The sequence below is a fragment of the Amphibalanus amphitrite genome, unplaced genomic scaffold, assembly GCF_019059575.1.
Source record: "Amphibalanus amphitrite isolate SeventyFive unplaced genomic scaffold, NRLGWU_Aamphi_draft 000595F_arrow, whole genome shotgun sequence".
NCBI lineage: Eukaryota > Metazoa > Arthropoda > Thecostraca > Balanomorpha > Balanidae > Amphibalanus > Amphibalanus amphitrite.
The window spans coordinates 63,583-87,457 of NW_024882089.1; the positions used below are offsets into that span (position 1 = coordinate 63,583).

The 23,875-nt window shown below is 50.6% G+C and overlaps 2 protein-coding genes across 3 annotated transcripts; both read right to left on the bottom strand.

Moving 5' to 3' along the window:
- Positions 1–425: 425 nt before the first annotated feature.
- Positions 426–15,247, bottom strand: LOC122394486 (uncharacterized MFS-type transporter YhjX-like). Of its 2 annotated transcripts, none has more exons than XM_043391378.1 (13): positions 15,167–15,247; positions 10,196–10,295; positions 9,765–9,951; positions 9,121–9,247; positions 8,383–8,510; positions 7,805–7,922; positions 7,327–7,392; positions 7,027–7,060; positions 6,709–6,843; positions 3,324–3,424; positions 2,372–2,581; positions 1,147–1,246; positions 426–585 (listed from the first exon to the last, which is right to left on the bottom strand). In XM_043391378.1, the coding sequence occupies exons 2-13, from the start codon at positions 10,284–10,286 to the stop codon at positions 506–508; spliced, it is 1,377 nt and encodes a 458-aa protein (XP_043247313.1). In that variant the 5' UTR covers positions 10,287–10,295; positions 15,167–15,247; the 3' UTR covers positions 426–505. The 2 variants fall into 2 exon arrangements, with proteins under 2 accessions (XP_043247313.1, XP_043247314.1); XM_043391379.1 differs by lacking the exon at positions 15,167–15,247 and adding an exon at positions 10,421–10,582.
- Positions 15,248–17,250: 2,003 nt separating this feature from the next.
- LOC122394487 (techylectin-5A-like) lies at positions 17,251–18,986 on the bottom strand. Its single transcript, XM_043391380.1, has one exon. The coding sequence runs from the start codon at positions 18,942–18,944 to the stop codon at positions 17,601–17,603; it is 1,344 nt and encodes a 447-aa protein (XP_043247315.1). The 5' UTR covers positions 18,945–18,986; the 3' UTR covers positions 17,251–17,600.
- Between the last annotated feature and the right edge of the window lie 4,889 nt (positions 18,987–23,875).

Genomic DNA, 23,875 nt, shown 5'->3' on the forward strand with positions numbered 1-23,875 from the left:
ATTGTATCAATAAAAATGATCCCTGCTTTTATCCAGTGTCACAATGATGACGGCAAGTCCTCGTGGACGGAACGGTCAAAGTAAAATGAAAGCAAAGTCCTGCCAATACGGGTACCTATGGCTAAAATAACATCAGTGACACATCTTTGATGCTCTGACCCAATGTGAAAATTGGTGATAGTCCTTAATGATATTGATGTGTCGATCTGATTCGCTTCCGTAGTACAAAAAAAAACATCGTAACTGTAGTCATGAGCGGAATGGCAAGGATGCGTTCCTGATTGCCTTCGCCAGGCTAAAAACGTACAAAAATAACATCACGAATAGTGTAAAAATCCATCAGCTCATTAAGTTTCTCGTCATTTGCCTTGTTTCTCATCGCTAGCCTTATAAAACTTCGGAACGATTCTTGGCATTGCAGGAAATAAATACACCATTCATCCGCACTTAGCTGGAATCGTCGGTTGTGCACTTGTCGACGCTAGTGACATCTAGCGAGTGAAGACTAACTAGAGTGGCTCCGTCTGTCCGGTAGGTGGCGGTGAGTCAGTCGCTTGTCGCGGAAAGTTAGGGTGACAATGATGCCTGAAAACGATTGAGAAATGTGTTATAAAAGAGCAAATACAACCCAGTGAGCAGACCTGGCAGGGATCGACGCTATTAAAAACAGATAAGCATGACGTACAGGCACAGCAAGTGCAACATTGAGCAATTGAGCAGCCGCAGTTCAAAAACGCGTGGCGAGGGCCATTGCGAGGCTATTAATTGAGAGGACTGAGAGAAGTCGAGCTGATACTACCGCTATGATTGGCGACTTCAGATTGGAAATGTTTCTGCAACACAAAAGATTATTAGAACCACGAAAGGCAGGGTGCTCGAGTCTCATTTAAACTTCCTAGATACCGACATTCGACATTACCGATATGTCGAGATCTGAGATGCTCTCTTTGACTGAATCCTGAATAATTGTAGTTTACGAAAATTGGCTTGGTGATAAAGTGCAGTCCTAGTATTAGCTGGGAAACAAATGCTCTAAAAAAACGGGTACATATTGTGACTCTCATTATTGATGTGACAGTGTAAAACGAAATCAGCCACTTGCCCGGTGCGGAACGGGCCTGTATGATAAACGATGACCGTACTTACTGACGCAAACGAAGCTGGCCTGTATCATAAACATGACCGGAAATCCGAGTTTCTGCAGGAAAACGTTGGCCAGTCCGACGGAGATGGGCGAACCGATTACCTGCACGAGTAAAAGCGCAAATGCAGAGGGTCAGAGACGCTGAGTTTTTTAGTTGTCGAGATTAACCCCGAAACAATCGGGGTTTGTTAGCTACATTCCAAACTGCTCATCCACCAAGCGACATCCCGGCAGTCCCGAGCTGATGAAACCCATCAAATCTTTCCAGGCACATTACACACACCTTACTGCCATTTTCTCACCGCCACTTCAAGATAGTAAAGATCACAACCCTAAAATAATCCCACCTTCCCTCGGCCCTCGCCCCTGTCCAGCGGTGGATACTTTTGCCGAGTTAGGGTAGCACGGGCGCAGCAAACCCGCCGCCGCCCTAGCGGTGACCTTGACCTGTGCCTTATGTTGCGGCTCCAAAGCCAAGCCGGCGTGGAATCGGGAGAGCTCGGGCAGCCCCAATCCAGAAAAAAGGTATCCAGTGCTGCCCCTTTCCCTCAGCTCCGCATCCCGCACTGGTGTTCTGGGCTCAATGTACAATATACAGCCCTCTGCAGACTGCGTGGTAGGTATTCTTTTTTCGACAAAACCGATAAAAACTCAAAGGCTATGTTATCAGTCGGTCGGAACTCACTGCAAATAGATGCGCCATGCTCCACTCCTTCGATTAGGTCTATCAATAAACAAAGTATACGCCTTGTGTGGCAACAAAATGCAAAAGTTTGTTTTAGGGGCAAATATAAACTTTTGGGTTTAGTTGCCGAATTAGATGAAAAATGAATACGTTGATGATGCCAATCTAAGGGGCGGGTCTAGCGCGTCTTGCTGTTACGATTTCCGAATGACCGATAGCATAGTATTCGCGTTATTCTCATTTTTGTCGTAAAAAGAATACCTACCATGCAGTTTGCAGAGGGCTGTACAATGTACTAATCATCAAACCGGCCAACAGCCCATGAAACCTGAAGAAATTCACAGAGGCGGATCCAGCTCAGTTTTTTTTGGGGGGGGGCAAACCATAACAATTTATCGATTCTTTCCATGCCTCTTCCATAGGCGTGATGTTAAAATTATGCCGTTTGGGAGGGGCAAATGCCCATTTTGCCCCCCCCCCCTGGATCCGCCACTGGAAATTCATCACCCTCCCCAGTCCCCTCCCCTCGCCTCCAAACCTACCGAGCTGCTGAAGATCACTCCGTAGATCGGTCCCGCATGCTGGGTGCCGTACGTGTTGGCCACGGCCGTGACAATCAGACAAAAGTTGGCCGAAAACGAGACGAAGACAAGCCACACCCAGACGGCGAACATCCAGCGGCCGCCCAGCGGCGTCAGCTGCATCGTGGCGAACGCCGCGCAGAGCAGGGTGCACGCGCACAGCATCGCCGTCTGGCGGCAGAACGGAGAAACTGTGGTACAGGGCTGGCCGATAGAGGACAGGGTGGACGCGCACAGCATCGCCGTCTGGCGGCAGAACGGAGAAACTGTGGTACAGGGCTGGCCGATAGAGAACAGGGTGGACGTGCACAGCATCGCCGTCTGGCGGCAGAACGAAGAAACTGTGGTACAGGGCTGACCGATAGAGGACAGGGTGGGCGCAGGGAGCACGGACAAAAGGAACATGGGGATATGTTGATGAGACAATAAATGTCGGAAGTTGCTTTTGACAATGACGATGATAGCGAGATGACTTTACTTCCCGGCGGCAGCAGCGTCAAACTATTTCATTCCCTTTGCCTTCGAAGCACGTGTCACTTTACCTAGTTTCAGTATAACATTACGTTCACGAGGCTTCAGCCTTCAGCGACCATGACTGCAAAATTACCATCGTAACAAAAAAATGACCGACGCCCATCACTTTTATAGCTAACCAGGGTACGATTACACCTTTTTGCACTCAAAATAGGCATCTTTTCATTCAATTTCGGCGAATTGCATTCAATTTTAGCGATCTCTCATTTGCTTCGAATAGAGAGATCGCTAAAATTGAATGCAATTCGCCGAAATTGAATGAAAAGATGCCTATTTTGAGTGCAAAAAGGTGTAGTACAGGGTTTACAAAACCAACCCACATCTGATTTCTTGCAGAAGAGCTTCACACGTTGAGGAGCTTCTAAACTCTCAAACTCACCCTGTAGGATGTCCTGTCGCAGAGCGCTCCCCACATCACTCGTCCCAGAGAGTTGAACACGGCCGCCGCCGAACCGACAAACGCCAGAAAATGGTCATCGGCTGCCGACAACGCCGGGACAGGGCAGTCAGTGGGAAAAGTCAGCCCAACGAACAACACGAACACAAACGAGGGATAAATCAGAATCAAGGAGGTAATGAAAATTAATTAACGCAGTGTGTAAAATGCTGGAAGGGTTTGGTAAACAAAGAGCATGTAACACCCGATATAGATAATCAAGGAGAAATGAAATGAATAACGCATACGTGAGTGAATGAAAACGCGGAGACCAAACTAAGATGAAAAACTGCGATACAGAAAAGTACTACAAAAAAAAATCCCGTAAAAATGTAAAATGTGTTAAAAACAGGCACATAATGATACTGCCGTCGGGAGGAAAAAAGCCGTATCTGGGGCACTTTTTCGAATTGAAAATTGTTCAGGAGAGGCAAAAACGCGTTTTTTGTTATACAATTCGTTAACTTCGCTCAATAACGAAACAAAACATACTGCAGTGATCGGAAAGAAATTTTACATCCAATGAAAGTGGTTATAAAAGGGAAATTATTTTAACCTAAAAGCAAAAGGCGAAAAACTTTTTTGCCTCCAATTCAACCCCGAGTTTGCGGAATATTTCTTTCACGAAAAAAGCCGTATCGTGGAAGAAAGCCGCATCGTACGAGACACCTGAGCAATACTGTCATGAAAAAAGCCGTATGTCTGATACATTGGTTAACCGATCGGGAATAAAGCCGTATCGCCATTTTTGTTTTATCATATTGTCGTCAAAAAGCAGTATCATCGGTGCATTTGTATTGACAGCACATATTTGTCCATAAAAGAACTAAAGCAGTTCCGCTGCTGGTTCCGTTCCACTGCTTCAACTCTCAAGTATGGATATTTAATTGAACGTTCGATACAAAAACAAACATGATACCCATTTTAAACAGCATCCATGCATATTGCATAATCGCATTATTGTCGTAACTTTAGGCTCTTGGATTCTGATTGCGCAGGGTGCCATCAAAAGACAGCTTGACCAACCGACCAGGGACGTAGCCAAGGGGGGGGGGGCACAGGGGCCATGCCCCCCTCTTAAGGCGAAAAATAAAATAAAACTTAATAAAAAAAACAGCTGCACCACACCCCAAGAGATAGTGGGCCAAATCCGAGGAGTTTTCCTTTTCTGGAGGGGCACGACACTAGGCAGCGACCTGTGGCCCATCCCTGAGCAAAATCCTGGCTACGTGCCTGCAACCAACAAGGGGAATCACGAATGCTGTCTTTGTACGGTGCTCCAATTTTCTATTACACTGGACTCCAGAGTTAATTCTGAGCCACCGATATATTCGGAGAGATGAGTGTGCCGGTCTGCCGCTGCGCCGGAGCCACGGCGACAATGTCGAGAGAACCGAGATAGTGTAGTTTCCAATCGTCGATCTGCAGACCTCAAAGCACTTCAAGGGGGCAAGAGACGATGAGTGGGAATGTTGCTGATTAGCTGGACACAAGGTTCCTGGAAAAGGGGCGCTGTTAAGTCACGTGGTGCGCAGCTGCAAGCACGGAACCGCCGGGCTCCTGAACCAAAATAGAGGATTGTGTAGAACTTCAGGAATTCCTGTAAAGAAACTGCATCTACAAAGCCTGTGCGAAACATCTAGGGCGACAGCACTGTGCCGCGGCTGAGGGTGTAGGCAAATTCCGCCTCATTGTCGGAGATCGCTAGACTGCAGAGAGCTCCACACGTCTGCGGGAACGCCCTTTAGAGGGCGCACCCTCAAAAGGCCCCTGCATGTGCACTCGTATTCACAGGGCTCTGATTATAGCGCCTACTGCAATAGAGCAGAGGGCTATTCAGTACGCCTTGCTGCATCCTTCACCGGCCACAGCTGTGCTGGTAGGCTCTGGGCAGCTGCCCGTAGAATATGACAATGTTGGGCTTGTGTGGGTGCTACAAGGTAGCCTAAATTTCCAATATGATTGAGCATCATGGGTATGAGGGAGCCGGAAAGAAGACGGTAAAGTCATTGACCAGGAATGGAAGTGACAGGGGATGACGTCCCAAAGATCCATGGGCGTGGTCAAAATTATCACAATGAATGTGACGAGGTTGGCAATAGCAATCGACCTTTCACGGTATTCAACTATATCTTCACTATATCTTCAACGGTTTTACGACAAAGATTGTAGGTCGTCGTACTAAGCGTGCCGGTTACGAGCTGCATGTCTATGATGATTACCGGGTCGAACTTAACATGATGCTATTTTGGTTTTGGGGTGGGGTGGGGACAGGGAGGACAAATTAATCATGGGGGAGGCTAGATCGGGTATTTTTATTGCAATTTTAAACGAAGCTGGGGAAAAGAACGGTCGGATTATACTGGCGCTCCCGGCTGGTTAGCACATCAAAATACTGAATGCCAGGCACCCTGCTGACACCACCGAGCTGGCAAAGTTCTGTTGGCTTCAAACTTCTCAAGTTCACTCCCTATTTTATTTCAATTAAAATTCCCCTATAAATGGTCACATATTGCTGCGATCACGTAGCATGTTTGTGTAAATGTTCAACTGTTCCGTCCAGGATATGCCGAAGCCATGCTAAATGAGTAGATACGGCTTTCTTCCAAACTGCCAGGACCAACGATTCGGCTTATATTTCACAGGCCACCATCAAATAAAAGCCGTATCTACAAGATACGGCTTTCTTTCTGACTTATCAGTTCCACATTCTTTGTTTGAAATTTTGCATAAATGCCGTATCTGCCGAATTTAAGGATACGGCTTTCTTCCTGCGTGTTTTGCTATCCCTGATGTAACAAATCCGTTTTTGAATTTTTATATTATATATAATATTTTCATTTTTGAGTGTACACACGTTTGAGCAGTACCATTAAACGCGTCATGAAAAGAGCTTTCCAACGATATCAAAAACGAAAAATCGATAAAAATGCGACTTACGGCTTTCTTCCTCCCGACGGCAGGATAATTGGCTCATAAATGCCGTGGAATGGATATGGCAGCACTGGCTGAAGTTAAGCTCCAGAACACGGCTATTAAATGCAAGATGGTTTTCACGCATTTCAGTCCATCGTATGTTGACAGTCCAAAGAAGCATTTTGTCGACTCGGATTACCGTTTGTCGGCACTGGTATCACTGTCAATGTTACCAAATGCCGTAAATAGAATAGTACGGCATTTTATAAGATTGGGCCAGATCAAAATATTCAGCGACAGGTAAGAATACGATCACCAAAAGTAATTATAGCCTGTAGTTTTTTTTTAAGAAGTCTACCACCCTCTGAATCCCCGGACTGGTCAGTGACCCTGCCTCCCGTCGGGCACCCACCGATGTTCTTCTGTCCGTAGGCCTTCCACAGCGGGTTGATGAAGCCGATGGTGATTGTGTTGAACAGGAACGTGACGTACAGCTGGTAGAACTGCCGGGTCCGGAGAGCCTCGGATAGAGACAGACTCACTGCTCCTGGGGGAACGGGGGGGGGAGGCTTGATGGATGAAATTAATCAGGAATAAATGTGCAATATACGACCAAAATAATGACGAAAACTACTCATTGTACTCATTTTATCATTGGCACAAACCACTAGAGGAGCACATAAGGTAGTTGCCGTCATTCTATGAGCTTCAGAATGTATCGTCTGCTCACCCTCGTCCTCCGTCGATTCGTACTCTGTCGATCCCTGCAACACCACAAAAAAGAACACTCAATATTGAGTATCTCACACTGCACGCTGCATCAGAACGAAACAAGACATCAAGGCAGCAGCTGCATAACGTGGGAGATGTCAGCACATTTAAATACATCAACACATAATTCATCAATGACAGTACAAACTGAGCCAACGAAATTAACCGCCAATGCTGACCAACTGAACCGCCCAAACACCAGCGAAACAGAACGTGGATGGTTAAACTCTGACTGTAGTGCATATTGGTAAATACTGACCACATTGAGTGCCGATGGTTCGTCCGAGTCGTCCAGCAGGGCTGTACTGTCCGAGCGGCGACGCCGCTGAAATCAAACACACCAAGAAATGTGACGCAGAGTGAATGCGAGACACCACAGAGTGTATAACTGCACCATCAGGTGGGCGGGGATCTATAACACGACTCTTTGCGACTTTTTGTGATCATTTTCCACTTCTTTATTTCTTCACCTATCTATCAATCATTTATTTGCCTTGGAGCACAATACCCCAAAATGACTACAATTCCTGGCATGTCCAAGACAGACGACAAACGGAAGACTTTCACACACCTCCACTCTAACAAGAATAATTAACATGACTGGTTATCGTTCACTCTCCAATTAACTAGTTGAGCTACCAATCACCCTGGTTACCGCTACCGTGCCAACCAGCTGACTTATCTCACCTGTGCCAGCGGATCCCCTGTTGCCATGACAACCAGCTGACATATCTCACCTGTTCCTTGGGATCCTGTATGAATGCAATACTGGGCAGCTGCATCACTCCATACACGGTGGCCAGTAGAAGGAACATGGACGGCACCCGATCCAGCACGGACGACTCGTGAAAATAACTGACGACGGGGGGGGGGGGGGTTAGAGAGGAAGAGAGCGAAACACAGCGAGAGGCAGTTGAGAGTACCGAGAGAATATAGGAGAGATATAACAGAGGAGGTGGATGGATGGAAGGAGAGAAAGAGAAAAAGTGGGTGCCATGGATAGAAGAACCGATGGAAAAGGGAGAGATAGGAGGTGTGAGAGACATGCTATCGTAAAGCATCTGAACACGGGAATGTCCTCGTTCCAAATTTACCGCTAAATTTTAATGAAAGCAGTTGTGATTAGACTTGACAAATCTCGCGCTAGCTCCCTTTAATTTTTTTTCTATTGCTCTCCTTTCTTCTCTCCTTCCACGCTGAGCATCTCCCACTACAACAGGGTGCACCTTCCTCTCCACCTATATCCATCCATCCCTCCTTTCCTTTTTCCCTCCCCCTCTCCCTCCCTTCGCCCCTCTCTCTCCCTCTTTCTCACTTGTCGGCGGCCACAGCCACGTTGTCCGGGTTCAGGTAGCTAGTTTGGATCCAGTTGAACACCACAGCGCCCATGCCGAACCCGGCCACAATGATACCATTGGCCAGACCGCGGCGTTCCGGATACCACTGGGGAGAGAGGGGGGAGCGTGAGAGAGAGAGAGAGAGGGAGAGAGAGGGAGAGAGAGAGAGAGAGAGAGAGAGAGAGAGAGAGGGAGAGAGAGGGAGAGAGAGGGGGTGAGAGAGAGAGAGGGGTGAGAAAGAGGGGGAGAGAGAGAGAGAGAGAGAGAGAGAGAGAGAGAGAGAGAGAGAGAGAGAGAGAGAGAGAGAGAGAGAGAGAGAGGAGGTGAGAGGGTATTTGACGGGACACGCTATACAAGAGCATCTACATAATATGTAGGTACATCAACATTCAACAGGTAGGTAAAGAAAGTCTGCATCGATACGATAATCGTGGTTGTGGGTATATGATCGTTATGTTCTGAACCTTGGCGGAGCTGACTCATGTACATTTGTGAAGTTGATGTCAATGCGTGGGGTTAAAAGTAACTTGCTATTTTTTCACCGCTATCTCCGCAAACAGGTAAAAATACCCGGGGAAGGGGACAAGTCTTCCGCACACCACAGTTATTGTGTCTTGCCTACGGTTTACTATCGAACGTTACGCTTGGTAAGGTATCGTTGTTCAAGATCTTTTTTTTACCTACTACTCCTGCTGTACTTTATCTGGGTTACCTACCTTCATGGCGGAGCTCATGGGCGCGACGTAGGCCAGTCCGACTCCGATACCACCTCCCAGGCCGTACGTCAGACTCAGCAGAGCCACGCTGGAGCGGACCGTCTGCGAGCTCAGCGCCGTGCTCACACTGCGGGGACGCGGGTTCGAGACTCAGTGCGGGCAGACGTTTTAGCAGCTGAGGCGGTAAATGACAAGGGAAAGCGAGATCGAGCACTAACTGCATGAATTTAGTACACCAGTTCCCACCTCCAGTCCCGCCTTCTTCTGTCCTCCGTTCACGATCCCACACTTCCCTCCCATCCTCCCTGCGAGTCTCCTGCTCTGTCCTCATTCCTCATCCGTCCCCATCGCTCTTCCGTGGCGCTCGAGTCTAACAGCCGTCTCTTTTTTTCTACTTACGTCAGCAGCCGCAATCTCCCTCAATCCACCCATTCTGTATCAGTCTCTTCATCTATATTCGATCCCCAAATCCTTCCCTCACCATCCCCAGCTCCTAACTCTTCTTCCTTCCTCCTCTTTATCCCCTCTGCCTCCCTCTCTATCCTTCATCGCCCTTTAATCCCATCTATCACTAACTGTTAGTCTATCCTCCCTCCCTCCAATCTCTCCTTCCTTCCCTTTTCCCCTCTCCCAACCCATCTCACGTGAGCACCGCACATCCGATGAGGCAGGCAACCCGCGGCCCGAACCGGCCGTACAGCCGGCCTCCGACGGCCAGTGTCAGGCCCTGGCCCATGTTCATCAGCGCGGGGATCCACATGGTGGTGGCATAGTCGACGTCCTCAGAGACGCGTACATGGAGGTACGATGTCAGGTAGGAGGTGACGTTACCTGCAGAGGTGAGAGGGGTGAAGGGGGAGCAGATTTCAATGCACTATTGCAGACAGTGTTAGAGAATAATTACGAGAATGGGAGAAGTGAAGAGCCCATACACCATATGGGCTGAAATTCACAGCTTCAGGCTAACAAGTCTCACCTGAATCTAAAAAAATATGGGTAAGATATTCACCAAATATTCTGATAATAGTCAGAAAATAAGGAAGAGGAGTAAGATACTCTGACACAAAATGCCCACCAAATGTGTAGATGGTGCCCAGGGTCAGGTGCATGACGAACCCTCCGGCGATACACGCCAGGCCCTGCCATGGCCGCTGCCACCTCGGCATGGCTGGCCTCTGCAAGAGAACACTGGTGGTCAAAAAATGAAAAAATAATAATTTTTATTGCAATTGTGCATTACATAAGCCAAAATTACGGTTAATAACAATAATTTTGTGTAATCGCAAGTAGTGGGACTTACTTGGAGTGAAGTCTAATGTAGACGCACCGGCACACGTGTAGTCGTCTCCTGCAGACGGGCCCCGTCCAGTCCGTCTGCGATCGGTCCGTCTCAGAGTCCGAGTCCGTCACGCTCACTCCGCCCGCGTCCCGCACACTCCGCCAGCCCACTGGCGCGGGCCGCGCGCCGCGCGACCGACCGGTCACGTCCCGCCCCGGGCGACGCACGGGCGAGTCCAGGCAGTCTCGGGGCTGCGCACGGGCGCTCCCAGGCAGCTTGCCGGGGCGGTACGCACCGAACTTAACCTAACACCACACCCCCACCTGATCTTCAAGATCACTTAATTATGTTGCGAATCCACACAATAACCAAACTCGCAGCAGAAGCGTTTCACTTCGACTGGTCTCCGTGCGCTTCGACGCAGACCACTTTGCTCAGTCGCCCCTGGTTCCGCCGAAGAAGTCTCAGGCGCCGCTCCAACGGCCGCCGGTGTCAACACGGCCGATGACGTGCCAGAAGAAGATGCCGCGGGTGCTACAGTCGCCACACTCCCCGGCGCTCCACCAACCGCCACAGCCGGGTCGCCGGCCACGATGGCCGCCGAGTCGGGGGCCGCGACGCTCGTAGTGATGAGCAACGGCGGATCATCAACCGCGGGCCCGGCGGAGCACCGCGTCACACCTCGCTGCGCAGCCGCTCCATCACGGTGCGGAGAGACTCCCTGCCGCCGCCGCAGATCTTTGACGTGACGGGGTACCCCGTCCACTTCTACCACCCATGGTGACAGCACGGCGGTTACGACGCCCGGCCGTGACCTGTCTGTGCATCGAGAGCCCTGCTGGCGGACCCACACCGGCTCGCCGGCCACCAAGCCTCTCACAGGCTGGTGCACATCCTCCGCTGCACCTTCGAGCGAGCGGTCAGCGTGTTGCACACAATCTCGCACACGGTATCGGTAGACGCCACTTGCAGGTGACTCCTCTTCATTCTCTCCGTCCCGTGGCGTGATATTGTAGATGTGCACTGCCTCCTCAATGGAACACCTCTTCCTAGCAGCAATCACCTTTACCGTGCGGTGGTTACGCTCGATGATGCCATTACCAGCTGGAGCATACGCTGCTCTGAATCGCAGCGCAATGCCCCATTTTGCCGCAAACGCCGCGAACCGATGCCCGCGGAAAACTGTGTCGTTGTCGCAGAGTATTTCACACGGCGCACCGCGTTCACAGAAAACTCTGTTCAGGAACTCGGTCACAGCTTCAGCGTCTGGACGGCGCAGCAGGCCCCATAGACAAAACCTCGATGGACCACAATCGATAAGTGACAGGTACGATTGAGACTGATAGTGCGTGATGTCGATCGCCAGGCGCTCCCACAGCCCGCTCACCTCGAGAGACCCATGCGGTAGCTGAACGGGCGCCGGATCAATGGACTGACAGATGTCACACCGGGACACCACCAGCTGCACGTCGGCACGCCTGACGCTCCTCGTCACATCTCGGCGCGCAAAATACAGTGTTTTGCGGACGCCAGGATGACCAGCTCTCTCGTGAACATCCCTGATTGCTGCTGATAGAGTCTCTCCAGCGGGCACGACCACGGCAGCAGCCACAGTTGTGCGATGATCAGCACGGAGCCACTCTCCCGGCACACGTGTCAGCGCATCGGCACGATTCTCGCAGGAACGCACCAGCGTCACAGAGACACTGAGGGACAGCTCCTCAACAAGCTGCCTGACGATGCCGACCCTCCGCCGGATCAGCAGCTCACTCTGCGCCTTCGTGCGGAGCCGCGCGCGCCCGGTCAGTGCGTCACTGAGCCATCGGTGAACATTCACAGAGTCCGTGCGTAGCTCGACGTCCTTCATCCCCCATGCCACGGCAAGGTTTAAACCTCGGACTGCGGCATCTAGCTCCGAGAGGTTAATGTGCGAGCTCTCGTCTCGTCGCAACCAACTGGCGTCCTCGATCGCGCAGCCCTCTGGTGTCGTGATCACCACTCCTTCCGCCAGAGAGCTCGCGTCTACCCACACGACTGCAGCATGGCCGTTCACACACCACGGCCCACGGACCGGGTCGCATTCCGCAATCCGCGTCGAAACATCCTGCATCTGATCCCGGAGAGCGTCATCTTCGACCTCGTCATCCCACCCACGCGTCAGGCCGTTCACCCTGCGCTTGAGAAACGCAGCCGCGGGGCGCAGCCAGCCACACACTGGAAAATGGGCCACGATTTTGCCGCACCAGGAAAACACGGCACGCCGGGTCAGTCTGGCAGGGGGAGCCTCGACCGGACTGTCTCGGGCCCACTGCAGTCCATCGTGTCCACTGGACACACGCAGGCCCAAGACACGCGCGCCGTCAGCTGCTCGCACGGGCGGCTTACAATCTAGGCCAAACCGACGGAAGTGATCGATAACATACTCGGCATCGACGACCGATTCGTCCACGAGCAGGTCATCCACAAAGCCCAAGACTCCACGCTCCACCAGTGGGTCCTGCTCCAGAATCGTCTTCACGACGGCACGCATCACTTCCGGCGCTACGCTGAGACCAAATCCCATCCGCGTCAGACAGAAGCGCTCACCATCCAACATCACCGTCTGGAAGGGCCACAAACGCTCGTCCACGTGCAGCTGCAAGTACGCTCTGCGAAGATCAACGACGGCCACATTTTCTCCGCGTCTGCGCCAGCGTCTCAACTGCTCAGCGCAGACGTCGGCCTCAGCTGTGTGAGCCGTGATGTGCGAGTTGAGCTCTCTGTAGTCCATTACGGGGCGAACCTTCTGCTTGTTAGGCTGATTGACTGCCATCAACGGAATAAGTCCACGTGGAGGTCCAAGCCGCGACTCATCGTACCGAACCAGCCAGCCGTTCGCCACCCACTGACGAAGCTCTCCGTCAAAGTCCGCACGAATGCCTTCAGGAATATTGTACATCGCGACCTGATTTTTCAAGTATTCTGGGGCGGAACCAGCGGACCACTTCCAGGACACCTTCCAGGTCCGCTCCCGCCGGTCGAACTGCACTTTATAGTCAGGGGCATCGACAGAAAGATCGGCCTCCAACGCAACAGCGACACCGCAGAACACTACTTCTGTCGGGGACTTGACGCTGACTCCACCCAGAGCTGAGATCCCGTCCATGCCGAGGATCATGTCCACTCCCAGAGGTTCCTTTTCCATCACCAGCACCGAAATCTCCGCCATCTGTCCAGACGATGTCTCCACGGTGACTCGACCCACACCGTTGCAGGAGAGCTTCTCATCGCCCACCGTCGTCACGGTCACAGAGCGTTTAACAAAACGCTCACAGCACGACAGATGGATAATATTATCAGTGCACCCTGAATCGACCAGCGCAGTTCGCCAATGACCATCCACCAACAGCCGTGTGATTGGCAGCACGCCGCTCAGTGTCGAGTTGGAGAGGACGCCGGCTGTGACGCGTCCTCCCCTGCCAAGTTTCCCGAACGTCGGGGACAGCCGGCCGCCAGATGCTCGACACTTCCACAGGTCCAGCACCGCCTGCGGCGCCGCACACCTGCTGGCACAGTCGCAGCGGTTGCAGCATGGGCCTCGACAGCCGGTCTTTCAGACGGCATCCCAGTCCCCGACTGAGATGGCATCGTCGATCTCAGACGGCGACGATCTGCCACACCTGCCGCCGCGAGCTGCGCCCGTCCATCACTCAACAGCGCCCTCGTCATGACCAATGCAGCGGTCAAGTCGAGCGAGTCGGCGCGCGAGCTGGCTCGGACGGTGTGGCGCACCGGCTCAGGCAAACCAGCTACAAACTTGCACACCAACGATCTGTCCGGCATGCCGCCGAACAGCTCGGCCAATCGACGAAGGTCGGCAAGATACACATCAGGAGATTCCCCAGCCTCCAGCCTCCGGGACTCAAAACGCTCAAAGGCAGCGAACTGATCCAGCGCAAAAGCTGCGTAGAGAGCCTGCCTTATCGCGTCCAGGGAGAACCGATGCTGCGACTCCATCCCCTGCCAAACAACAAATGCGTCCCCGGCTAATCTCAGCGGCAGGTGAGACTCCGGTGCAGCCCCCCTCAGCTGACAGAGCATCTCTGCTCGCGTGAACCACTCTACAACATCAGCAGATCCATCAAACTCGGGAATCAGTCTGGCGTCGAAACTCATTGCAGCCACAGGAGCCGAAGGCTGCATGGGAAACGGCACGGCAGAGACAGACGTCAGCGGCCCGGTCACCGACGACGTCACACTCAGCATCGTCGATGGAACGGCGGTCGTCACACTCACAGAGACCATAGATGAAGTTCCAGAAGTACCCGGCGCTGAAGTCGACATCTTGAAGAGCCGAAATAGCTTGTAATCGCAAGTAGTGGGACTTACTTGGAGTGAAGTCTAATGTAGACGCACCGGCACACGTGTAGTCGTCTCCTGCAGACGGGCCCCGTCCAGTCCGTCTGCGATCGGTCCGTCTCAGAGTCCGAGTCCGTCACGCTCACTCCGCCCGCGTCCCGCACACTCCGCCAGCCCACTGGCGCGGGCCGCGCGCCGCGCGACCGACCGGTCACGTCCCGCCCCGGGCGACGCACGGGCGAGTCCAGGCAGTCTCGGGGCTGCGCACGGGCGCTCCCAGGCAGCTTGCCGGGGCGGTACGCACCGAACTTAACCTAACACCACATTTTGTTTCACTTGAACCATTGATTTTATGTAGGGATACGCTTCAAACTGATTCATGTAGGCATTAAATAGCCATTAATTATTCCTCAGAAATTATTTCATTACCTAGGATAACGTAAAAGCTTTCAATTATTCCCTAAATCACAACATATGGGTTGATTTCACACTGCAATTGGGTAAACAAATGGTGGCCTTGGAGAGATTTTGCTGGAGCTGTTCGTTACCACCATACGCAGTTTCCAAAGCTTTCAATTGTCATAGCAACATGCACCAAATGCAACGCTTTGCACGTTACCATGGCAACCCTTGGTTCTTTGACTCAGAGTCGTGGCTACTAATTTCAATCAGTATGTATTTAATGCTGCGGAATCGCCGATTGCGCACGTATACAAACGGTGTAACTTTTGCAAAATGCCAGCAGCGGATCAAAAATTTATTGGCCCCGAAAAATTTTGCTAATTTGGCACTAAATTCGCCGTATGTCTGTCTACCAGCAGCAGATACAGAAATTCGCCGGCCCTGTACCTATACGTGCTGCTCTGGCTATAGGCGGCGGAACGGGGAGGGCACCGGGGCACCATGTGCCCCTTTGATTTTGGCATTTTAACCTTAGCCCTATGGGCGTTGCATGGAAAGAATGGGACCAAAAGTCGGCAGTGCCCCCCCCCCCCTAATTGAAGGTGTTCCGCCGCTACTGGTGTCAGCCTGGCTGACACACCTTTGTCGCTGTTTTATTGGGTTAGGCCCCTTCGATCTGACGAGACAATTTCAGGACCGGAAGGATGATAGGAATTAGGGGGATACATTGGTCTGGGCGAGCACCCTGGTGACTCGCCGACTCACCTGAGCTGAGCCAATCGAATTGGAAAGGCCACCGGGCCCACTGGTACTCACCGCACCCGGCTACAGGTGCGTCCGGGCTCCTTTGAGAGCTTCCCAGTTCCCAGTTGCCGCATAGGATAAAGTTGCTCGTCCAGCTCGGAGCAGGAGGCTGAGGCGTGGAGGAGAAGGATTTGAACATCCTGAGGATGTAAACGACCTGGCTTTAGGCGCGCCTGACTGGACCGAGTTTACGGCTTGCCGGTCGTTCCGATGTGTCGGTCAGCGAATGGGCATTTTGAGGCTCAAAAGTTATAGATTAGATACATCGGAGATACACAGATACGACTGGCCTGGTGTGCCAGGCGGCAGCCGATGAGACTCCTCGGGGTCGGGACGACTGAAGATGCCTCTGGGATCGCTTACAGCTAGACTCGCCCGTTCCGTCTTTTCCATCCTCAGGATGTTCAAACTTCCTTCTCTCACGCCGCAACCCCTCAGTCCGGGCCGGACAGGCAACCTTATCCCACACGGGCGGCTCCCATTGGAGTGCACCGTAGCTTAGCTCCTAGGGAGCACACCCGTAGCCGGGTGCTGTGAGTGCTTGGGGGGGGGGGGGGGGCTGGTCGGCCTGTCCCATTGGATGGGCTCAGCCCCGCGACTCACTAGGGTGCCTGCCCAAACCAACGTCTTCCCTTATTCTTACCATCCTTCCGGCTCTGCCATGGTCTCAGTGGGCTGAAAGGGACTAGCCCAATAAAACAAACAAACACAGCTAGACTTATGTCGATGCCTCCAATCAGGCTGGCCGCTCTACGAATATGGCCCGCGCCCATGCCAGTCATCGGGTAGAAAGTAGGTAAACTGGCCGTCAATAATTGCAATCATGTCCTTTTCTATATTTTGACCTTCTGTATGGCCGAGTGACGAGACGTAGGTAAGGGCGGAGAAAAGTGAGTGTGAGAGAGGGAGAGAGAGATAGAGAGAGAGAGAGAGAGAGAGAGAGAGAGAGAGAGAGAGAGAGAAAGAGAGAGAGATGGGGGAAAGAGAGAAAGAAAGAGCGAGGGAGAGGGAGATAGAAGGAGAGGAAGAAAGAGAGGGGGAGAGAGAGAGAGAGGGGAGAGAGAGGAGAGAGAGAGAGAGAGAGAGAGAGAGAGAGAGAGAGAGAGAGAGAGAGAGAGAGAGAGAGAGAGAGAGAGACCGATGGGCATGCGTATTGAGTCCTATAGATATTAATCGCACAACATACTTTTCGTCCGCAGAAAAGCGCCGAGTTGAACCCTCGTACAACGTCACGTTATTTAGTAAGATCTTCACACTCTAACCCATACTACAGTGTTAGTGTTTGAATAAATACTGTGACACCGGCTCGGTACACGTCTCACCGGGGTATCTACTCCACTGTGATGTTCTCATTCGTGTATAGATGAGTTAGGTGGGTCTGATTTTATCTCGGTTTTCTTCAGTGACTAGAAAATATTCCAGAAGAGAGAGAGAGACCGACGGACACGTGTATTGAGTTCTATAGATAATCGCACAGCATACCTTCTTTTCATCCACAGAAAAGCGCCGAATTGCACCCTCGTACAACGTCACGTGAGTAAGTAAGAACTTCACACTCTAACCCATACTACAGTGTTAGTATTCGAGTAAATACCGTGACACCGGCTCGGTATACGTATCTACACCACTGTGATGTCCTGCTCAGTGTGTAGATGAGTTAGGTGGGCCTGATTTTCATGTCGACCTTTTTCAGTGACTCATATGTCCTCCATTCGTACCACCATATTCCAGTCGCGTCCCTATTACCGCCGTCCCGGTACCGTCCGTTCAGGCTGCTGTCCTCGCACCCCCAGCCAGTGCCCCACCACCAGGGCCCCTCACGGAGCTGTACACAGTTATAGCCATACGAGTCCTGGTCACGGTCACGGGTAGAGAACTTCGCATTGACGCTCGGCCGCAGACCATCCCCGGCAGTTCCCGAGTAGTTGGTATAGCTCAGTCTGTACCCATCCACCTCAGACGAGATACGGAACTGTTGGTATGTAGCGTATGATCTATTGCCGTCAAACGCTTCCAGGTCAATACGGAGTTCGAACTGTCGGCCCGATGACGTTAGCTGATAAACGTGTTCCAAGCCCCACCAGAATTCTTTGGTAACATTACCAAAGCCCTCCTTGTAGTAGGTCCATCCGAGGTAGAAGTCCTGGTGGGGCTTGATATCGTCTCGTCGTTGGATCACCGTCCAGTTCCCTCCGGCAGTGGCCATGTCACAGTAGGCCTCGATGGGTGGTTGTGTGCTGCTACCACTGGGTCGAAGGAGGTAGACACCAGATGGGGAGTCGACAGGCAGGTCGCTGCAATCACGTGCAGGGGCCAACTGTTTTACCTTAGCAGCTAGGTCATCAATACGCTCCTGTTGGGATGAAGTGTTGTTGATGGCTCCGGTCAGCTTGGATCCTAGGAGGTCAACCTTGGAGGTCAGGTCATCCATTCTGACTGAAACTTCACCATGAGTCGTTCTTCGTTCGTTGAGCTGGTTGTTGAGCTCGCTCAATTGAGATTGCTGGCTGTCGATCCTTGTAGCCAGTTGAGACGTCTGTGTGAGCCGTTGATCTCCTTGCTGTGTAACGATGCTATCCAGTTGCGCTGTGACGTTATTCACTGTGGTTGCAGTCTCCTCTTGATGTGATTTTTGTTCGTTCAGCTGGGTGTTGAGCTGGCTCAGTTGCGACTGCTGGCTGTCGAGTCTGGCAGTGATTGAAGTCAGTTGAGTGGACAGCTCTTCCATCTGCTCACTCTGCCTGCTTCTCAAAATACTGGTCGTAAGTTCCGTCACTCGAGAGTCGAGTAGAGTCAGTCTGTTGTCCAGCGACTCCACCCGAGACTCGAATCTTCTGATGACTGGCCGTAGCTCTTGCTGAACTGCTCTTGCGATGATGATGAACATCTCGTCGGCAGTGGCGCTGGGCAGGGCGGCCGGCTGCTGCTGCTGCGCCGCGGACCGCCCGGCCAGGGCGGTCCAGACGACAAGTATCACTCCGATCACCGTGTGCACTGCCATGCTGGATTGGCAGGAGGTGCCGGCGGCGTAGGCTGCCGCCCTCGGACTGACGGCTCGGAGTTGGCAGGGCGTCTGCAGAGCTCGGTGCGGCTGACCTCTGCCAAAGGCAGAGGTCACATCCGGTCAGGCGGCCCGGTCCCGTGAGCGACAGACTCAGCGACAAACATTTACCTTGGCCTCTGACCACTCTGTTGGATGGGTGTTATTTCTGTTCACGGTAGTCACTAGAGATGTCAATCGTATACCAACATTTTGGTATACCGATATCAAACCGATTCCAATTTGGTATTTGGTATTCCAATCCTCCTATATTTGGTATTTTATTGGTATTATGAACCCTCACTAATATATAAGAGGCTGATAAATTGGTATAAATTTGGTATTTGCCTCATGTTCCTAGGTTGGTTCGGTTTCGGTATTTCCTCACGGTTTTGTTGGTAGTTGGTTTGATATCGGTATTCCGATTTTCTGTAATTGACATCACTAGTAGTCACATCCAATAACCCGTGTATATGTCGATGGTGGGTGAGATCACTTATAGTGACGTGCTAGTGCTCATGAGTAGTGATGTAAATACGTCTCATGAGAGAGAGAGAGAGAGAGAGAGAGAGAGAGAGAGAGAGAGAGAGAGAGAGAGAGAGAGAGAGAGAGAGAAACTGGGAGCAAAAAGGAAGGCGGAGGGAGCCAGATGGAAAGAAGGAAGGTAACGAAAATGGGGTAAATGATAAATCCAGCCACGAATGGAGGGCACATTCCTCATACCCAGCCCCCCAACCCATCCCCCCTTATGGCTTCGGGCTTACGCCAGCTCCGTCAGTGATTGAAAAGAAAACTTGAGGAATGGATGGGCAGTCAATCAATTTGTTTATACCGAGTCTTGCATAGGTATTCTGGCTGAGCGACGAGCCGTTCTAGAGCAGAGAAAGGGCTGGAAGAGAGAAAGAGAGAGAGAGAGAGAGAGAGAGAGAGAGAGAGAGAGAGAGAGAGAGAGAGAGAGAGAGAGAGAGAGAGAGAAGGAGGAGGAAGAGGAGGAGGAGGAAGAGGAGGAGGAGGGGGAGAGAGATGGAGAGGGAGAAAGACATGGGAGGGACAGAGAGACATAAAGGAGAGGTAAGCATAGGGAAGGAGGAGGGAGAGTGGTGAAAGACATATAGGTAGGGAGGGAGAGAGATATCTGACAGCAAGATAAAAAGCGGTGCCCGTGAGAGATGGAAAGAGGGAAATTAAAGAGACAGGAAAAGGGTAGAATAAAAAGCAAGAATGGAAAGGAGCATTAGACAAGACCATGAAGTTTCAGGAGAGGGGCAAAGACGAAGGAGGAGATCATTTGTGTACCTATGCCTGTTTGCTCGTTTCATTTGATATTTCACCAAGATGGCCAGTGCACCTGTCACTCACGTCAGTCGGTCCTTCAACTGTAAACCCTCGGTCATTCAGTTCACAGCTCTCTGGGCAGCTCAGGCCGCGGCCGCAGTGCCCGAGCTTAGCGATCGAACGCCATAATTATATGTACGTCAATAAAACTACGTCCGTTGTCTTGATGTTTCTGGGCATTAAACCCTTGAAAAGAACATTTTAATCGAGCCTACCTTCCTCCACAAACGTAACAAACATAAAAAGACCTTCAGCAGTGCCCTAATTATTAGAACAATTTTTTATGTCATAGATAAGTCATCATTGTCCAAGCGCACTGCATTGCACGGGCCCCAACACCTTTGAACGCAGCTCGCGTCTACACCTTTTGTCGGTTGAATTCGGTGCGTAATCGTCCATTTTAGAGCTAACGAAATGTTTGAAATGCCGCAATATTATGCACAAGAATCGCATAATATCTCCACGCAGGTCAGGTAGTCGTCAATAAAGCATTCAATTTCGCCACAGCGGCAATACGCTCCATTTTCGGTGATTCCGCAACCCTGCACACACCGAATGTAACTGGCAAAAGGTGTAGGACAAAAATCGCCCTTATTGACAAGGGCTCGCCGCGGGGCACGCGCTGCCTGACCTCCTGACCTTGGCCGGCCGCCTGACAGCAGAAGTCCAGACGACTGTCTGGTTTTTGAGGATGACGCAATACGCGGCTCAGGTGTCAAGGGGAGTTGCATGCGGTAGGTCGCGGTCAGGATAAACTCAAGTGGTGATTTCTCGTTTGGTGATTGGTGATGAAGTGATTAGGTGAGTGGTAGTGAAGTGATAGTGCAGTGCTGGTGCCGTGCGGTGCGCGACAGTGGACAATCGGGCCGCGATAAGTGATAACTGTGCCAACTGGAAGACTGCGATCGGTGAGTGAGTTGGAGTGACCAGGTGAGTTACCGATCTGTCAGTGAGTGACATGAGTTTTGTGAGTGTGATTATATGGTGACGATTGTCTGCCGAGTGCCGGCCACTTGAATGGAAAAATTTGAGATGACATCGTTTCTCGTTTCAGAATCTTCTACGATGGAGCTGGAGCGCTTCGGATCCAGAATGGTCAGTCCGTTCCAGTTTCACACTGGAACGGTAATTCAATTATCTATCGTGTTCGCTGTTTTAGTGTGTGTAACGGCGGATCCAGATGGGTTTTTATTCAGTGTCTCACACTTGATAGGGGTTGGGTTATAGATTGAACTGGGCAAACTTTCGTCGCAGACAACCATTAGACAATAGATTTTGATTTTTTGTTTTGTTTTGCTAGGCTAGGTTGAATTAATTTTTGATACGTAATGCTGATTATTAGGTATGCTTTGCTTGGTCATCAGTTAAATTACTTCACCTATGATTTAGACCGTAAATTTATAGGTAATTTCAAACTTGTCTGCGTCGAGGGTTTGCCGAAAAATGAGTACAAAATAATTGCATCTTTTTTTGTTGTTGACGTGGTTGCAATGTCTGATAATAATAAACTCAAAGTAATAATTGGTATCAAGTTCTTGCGTGTAAATGACAAATGTGGAAATAAAATTTGAAATTGTATTTCAATGTCAATGCAATTTTTTTTAGCTGATCGCTTTTTTCTTAGCTTCAAGGGTAGGTGAATGGCAGACATGTGCATAGATCCGAGAAAACGAATCTGGGATCTGATCCCACGGATCCTGATCTCGGATCCGTCAGGATCATAGATCCAGCTTTTCAATTTATCGAGAGATCTGTAGGGATCATAGATCCGAGCTTATTTTTTTTCCTGAGATCTAGTGAGATCATAGATCATCATTTACTTTTTACCAACTCAGAAATCCCAGAAAATGACTTGTTGCAACTCACAAGCGTTCTGTTTTAGATTTTATAGATTTTTTTACTTGTTAAAAAGTAGGTAATGAGGTTTAGTGGCGTCAAAATGCAAATATATATTGTAAAATTATATACCAGCATGACGAGCATTCTGGGACATTTTGATTTCATGCAGACACGATGTGAAGGAACGTCCATCGTGTATTTTACTTGTGCTTGAAGTTACCCCCTCTCTCACCGACACGAATCAGCCCGCCTGAGCACGTGTTGAACAGCACCATGGACTCCCATGCTCATTAGGCGGACTGAAAAGGTTCCTATCACCCATTTTCAGCTCTGCCAGATATTTCCAATGTTTTCTTGTTATATCTGCCATAGGGTCCAAAAACTAGAAGTCTAGAAAGGGCAGGTCGAGGATTTTGCTACTGGCGGCCCTGGTGGTGTCTGATTTGCTGTTTTTGTTTCTCCCTGAAGACTGATTCTTCAGAGGATGCACATACGCCAGATGGACCGTTTGAAGGTTATTTATGACTACCAGCTTGTTCGTGCATTATTTAACGTCTTTCTGAGGTATCCCCTTGATGATCGTATGCTTCGAACTGCCTCAATGCTTCAAAATCATCGTTTTGTGTCGTTCCTTACTGAACGGCGGTGGACCATGCGTGCCGATTGGTGGGACATTTTCAGGCTCCACTGGGGCCGAGGCCTTCGGTTAAAAGGGACAAATCATGACACCATACAAAATGTCCCAGATTTATCTATCACGTGCATTGCTTTTTTGCACAAGATTTTTCGATTTAGGGACCACCATTGACGTTTACTTTTTAACAGTTAAAAAAAAAATCACCCTGTATGTCATTGCACGTCATAATCCAAAGTTTCGTGGGCCTTAATTGACATAGAAGCACTTGGAAACCTGGTTCCAAATGTTGTGCATGGTGGGATCCACTCAGATCATAGATCCATGTTTTTGGTTTATCGTCAGATCCTTTGAGATCATAGATCCAGATAAAATATTACACAACGGATCCGGTAGGATCATAGATCCGAGCCTGCAGATTGCTTCGAGATGCACTGAGATAGATCCATCACTCGGATCCATGCACTTGTCTGGTTAATGGTTAAATAAATTATCAACAATGATTTTAGAAGTCAAAGTAGCCTGGCTATCATCTCAGCCACCTGGATCCGCCTGTCGTTACCTCGCTGTAGCCGTGTTTGTCATGTCAAGACGCGCTGCCCATTCTGGACGGCTGCCAGCCGTGCTCCCGGCTCCCGGCGCCGACCCGCCGCCGCGGGCAGCGCTCACCCGAGTCGGGTCAGCAGCTGACCGCTGACCGGCCGGCAGAGGTCAGCGAAGGTCAGCCAACTGCGCACGTGGCTGAACGATATGAAGCGCTACTGGGCAGCGCTAAAAACTTATCAAAGGGATGCAGATTTGAAATTATTTCTTACGGAATATTGATTTGGATAATTGTAGATATATTTAACTCTTATTCATCATTATTGCTTCAAAAAGATATAGGCTATAGCTCTTCTCGCTTTAATGCCTCAAATCACCGACATAAGGTGATAAAGTATGGTGTTGAATTGTACACATAAGGAGTTGGTGTCATATTACTGGATTAATTGTCATATTTTGATATCGTTTATTACTCATTTTAAATGGGTACCTAGCTGCTACCTAAATTGACGGTGTAGGTCGACCGTACCTACTATCGTGG

Excerpts from the sequence above, each read along its gene's own strand:
- LOC122394486 (XM_043391378.1), bottom strand. The coding sequence starts at position 10,286 with ATGCCGAGGTGGCAGCGGCCATGGCAGGGCCTGGCGTGTATCGCCGGA. Across the intron at positions 7,923-8,382 it reads GTGGCTGTGGCCGCCGACAA|TTATTTTCACGAGTCGTCCG; the intron begins GTGAGAAAGAGG and ends CCCCGTCGTCAG. Across the intron at positions 7,061-7,326 it reads AACCATCGGCACTCAATGTG|GGATCGACAGAGTACGAATC; the intron begins GTCAGTATTTAC and ends GTGGTGTTGCAG.
- LOC122394487 (XM_043391380.1), bottom strand. The coding sequence starts at position 18,944 with ATGGCAGTGCACACGGTGATCGGAGTGATACTTGTCGTCTGGACCGCC.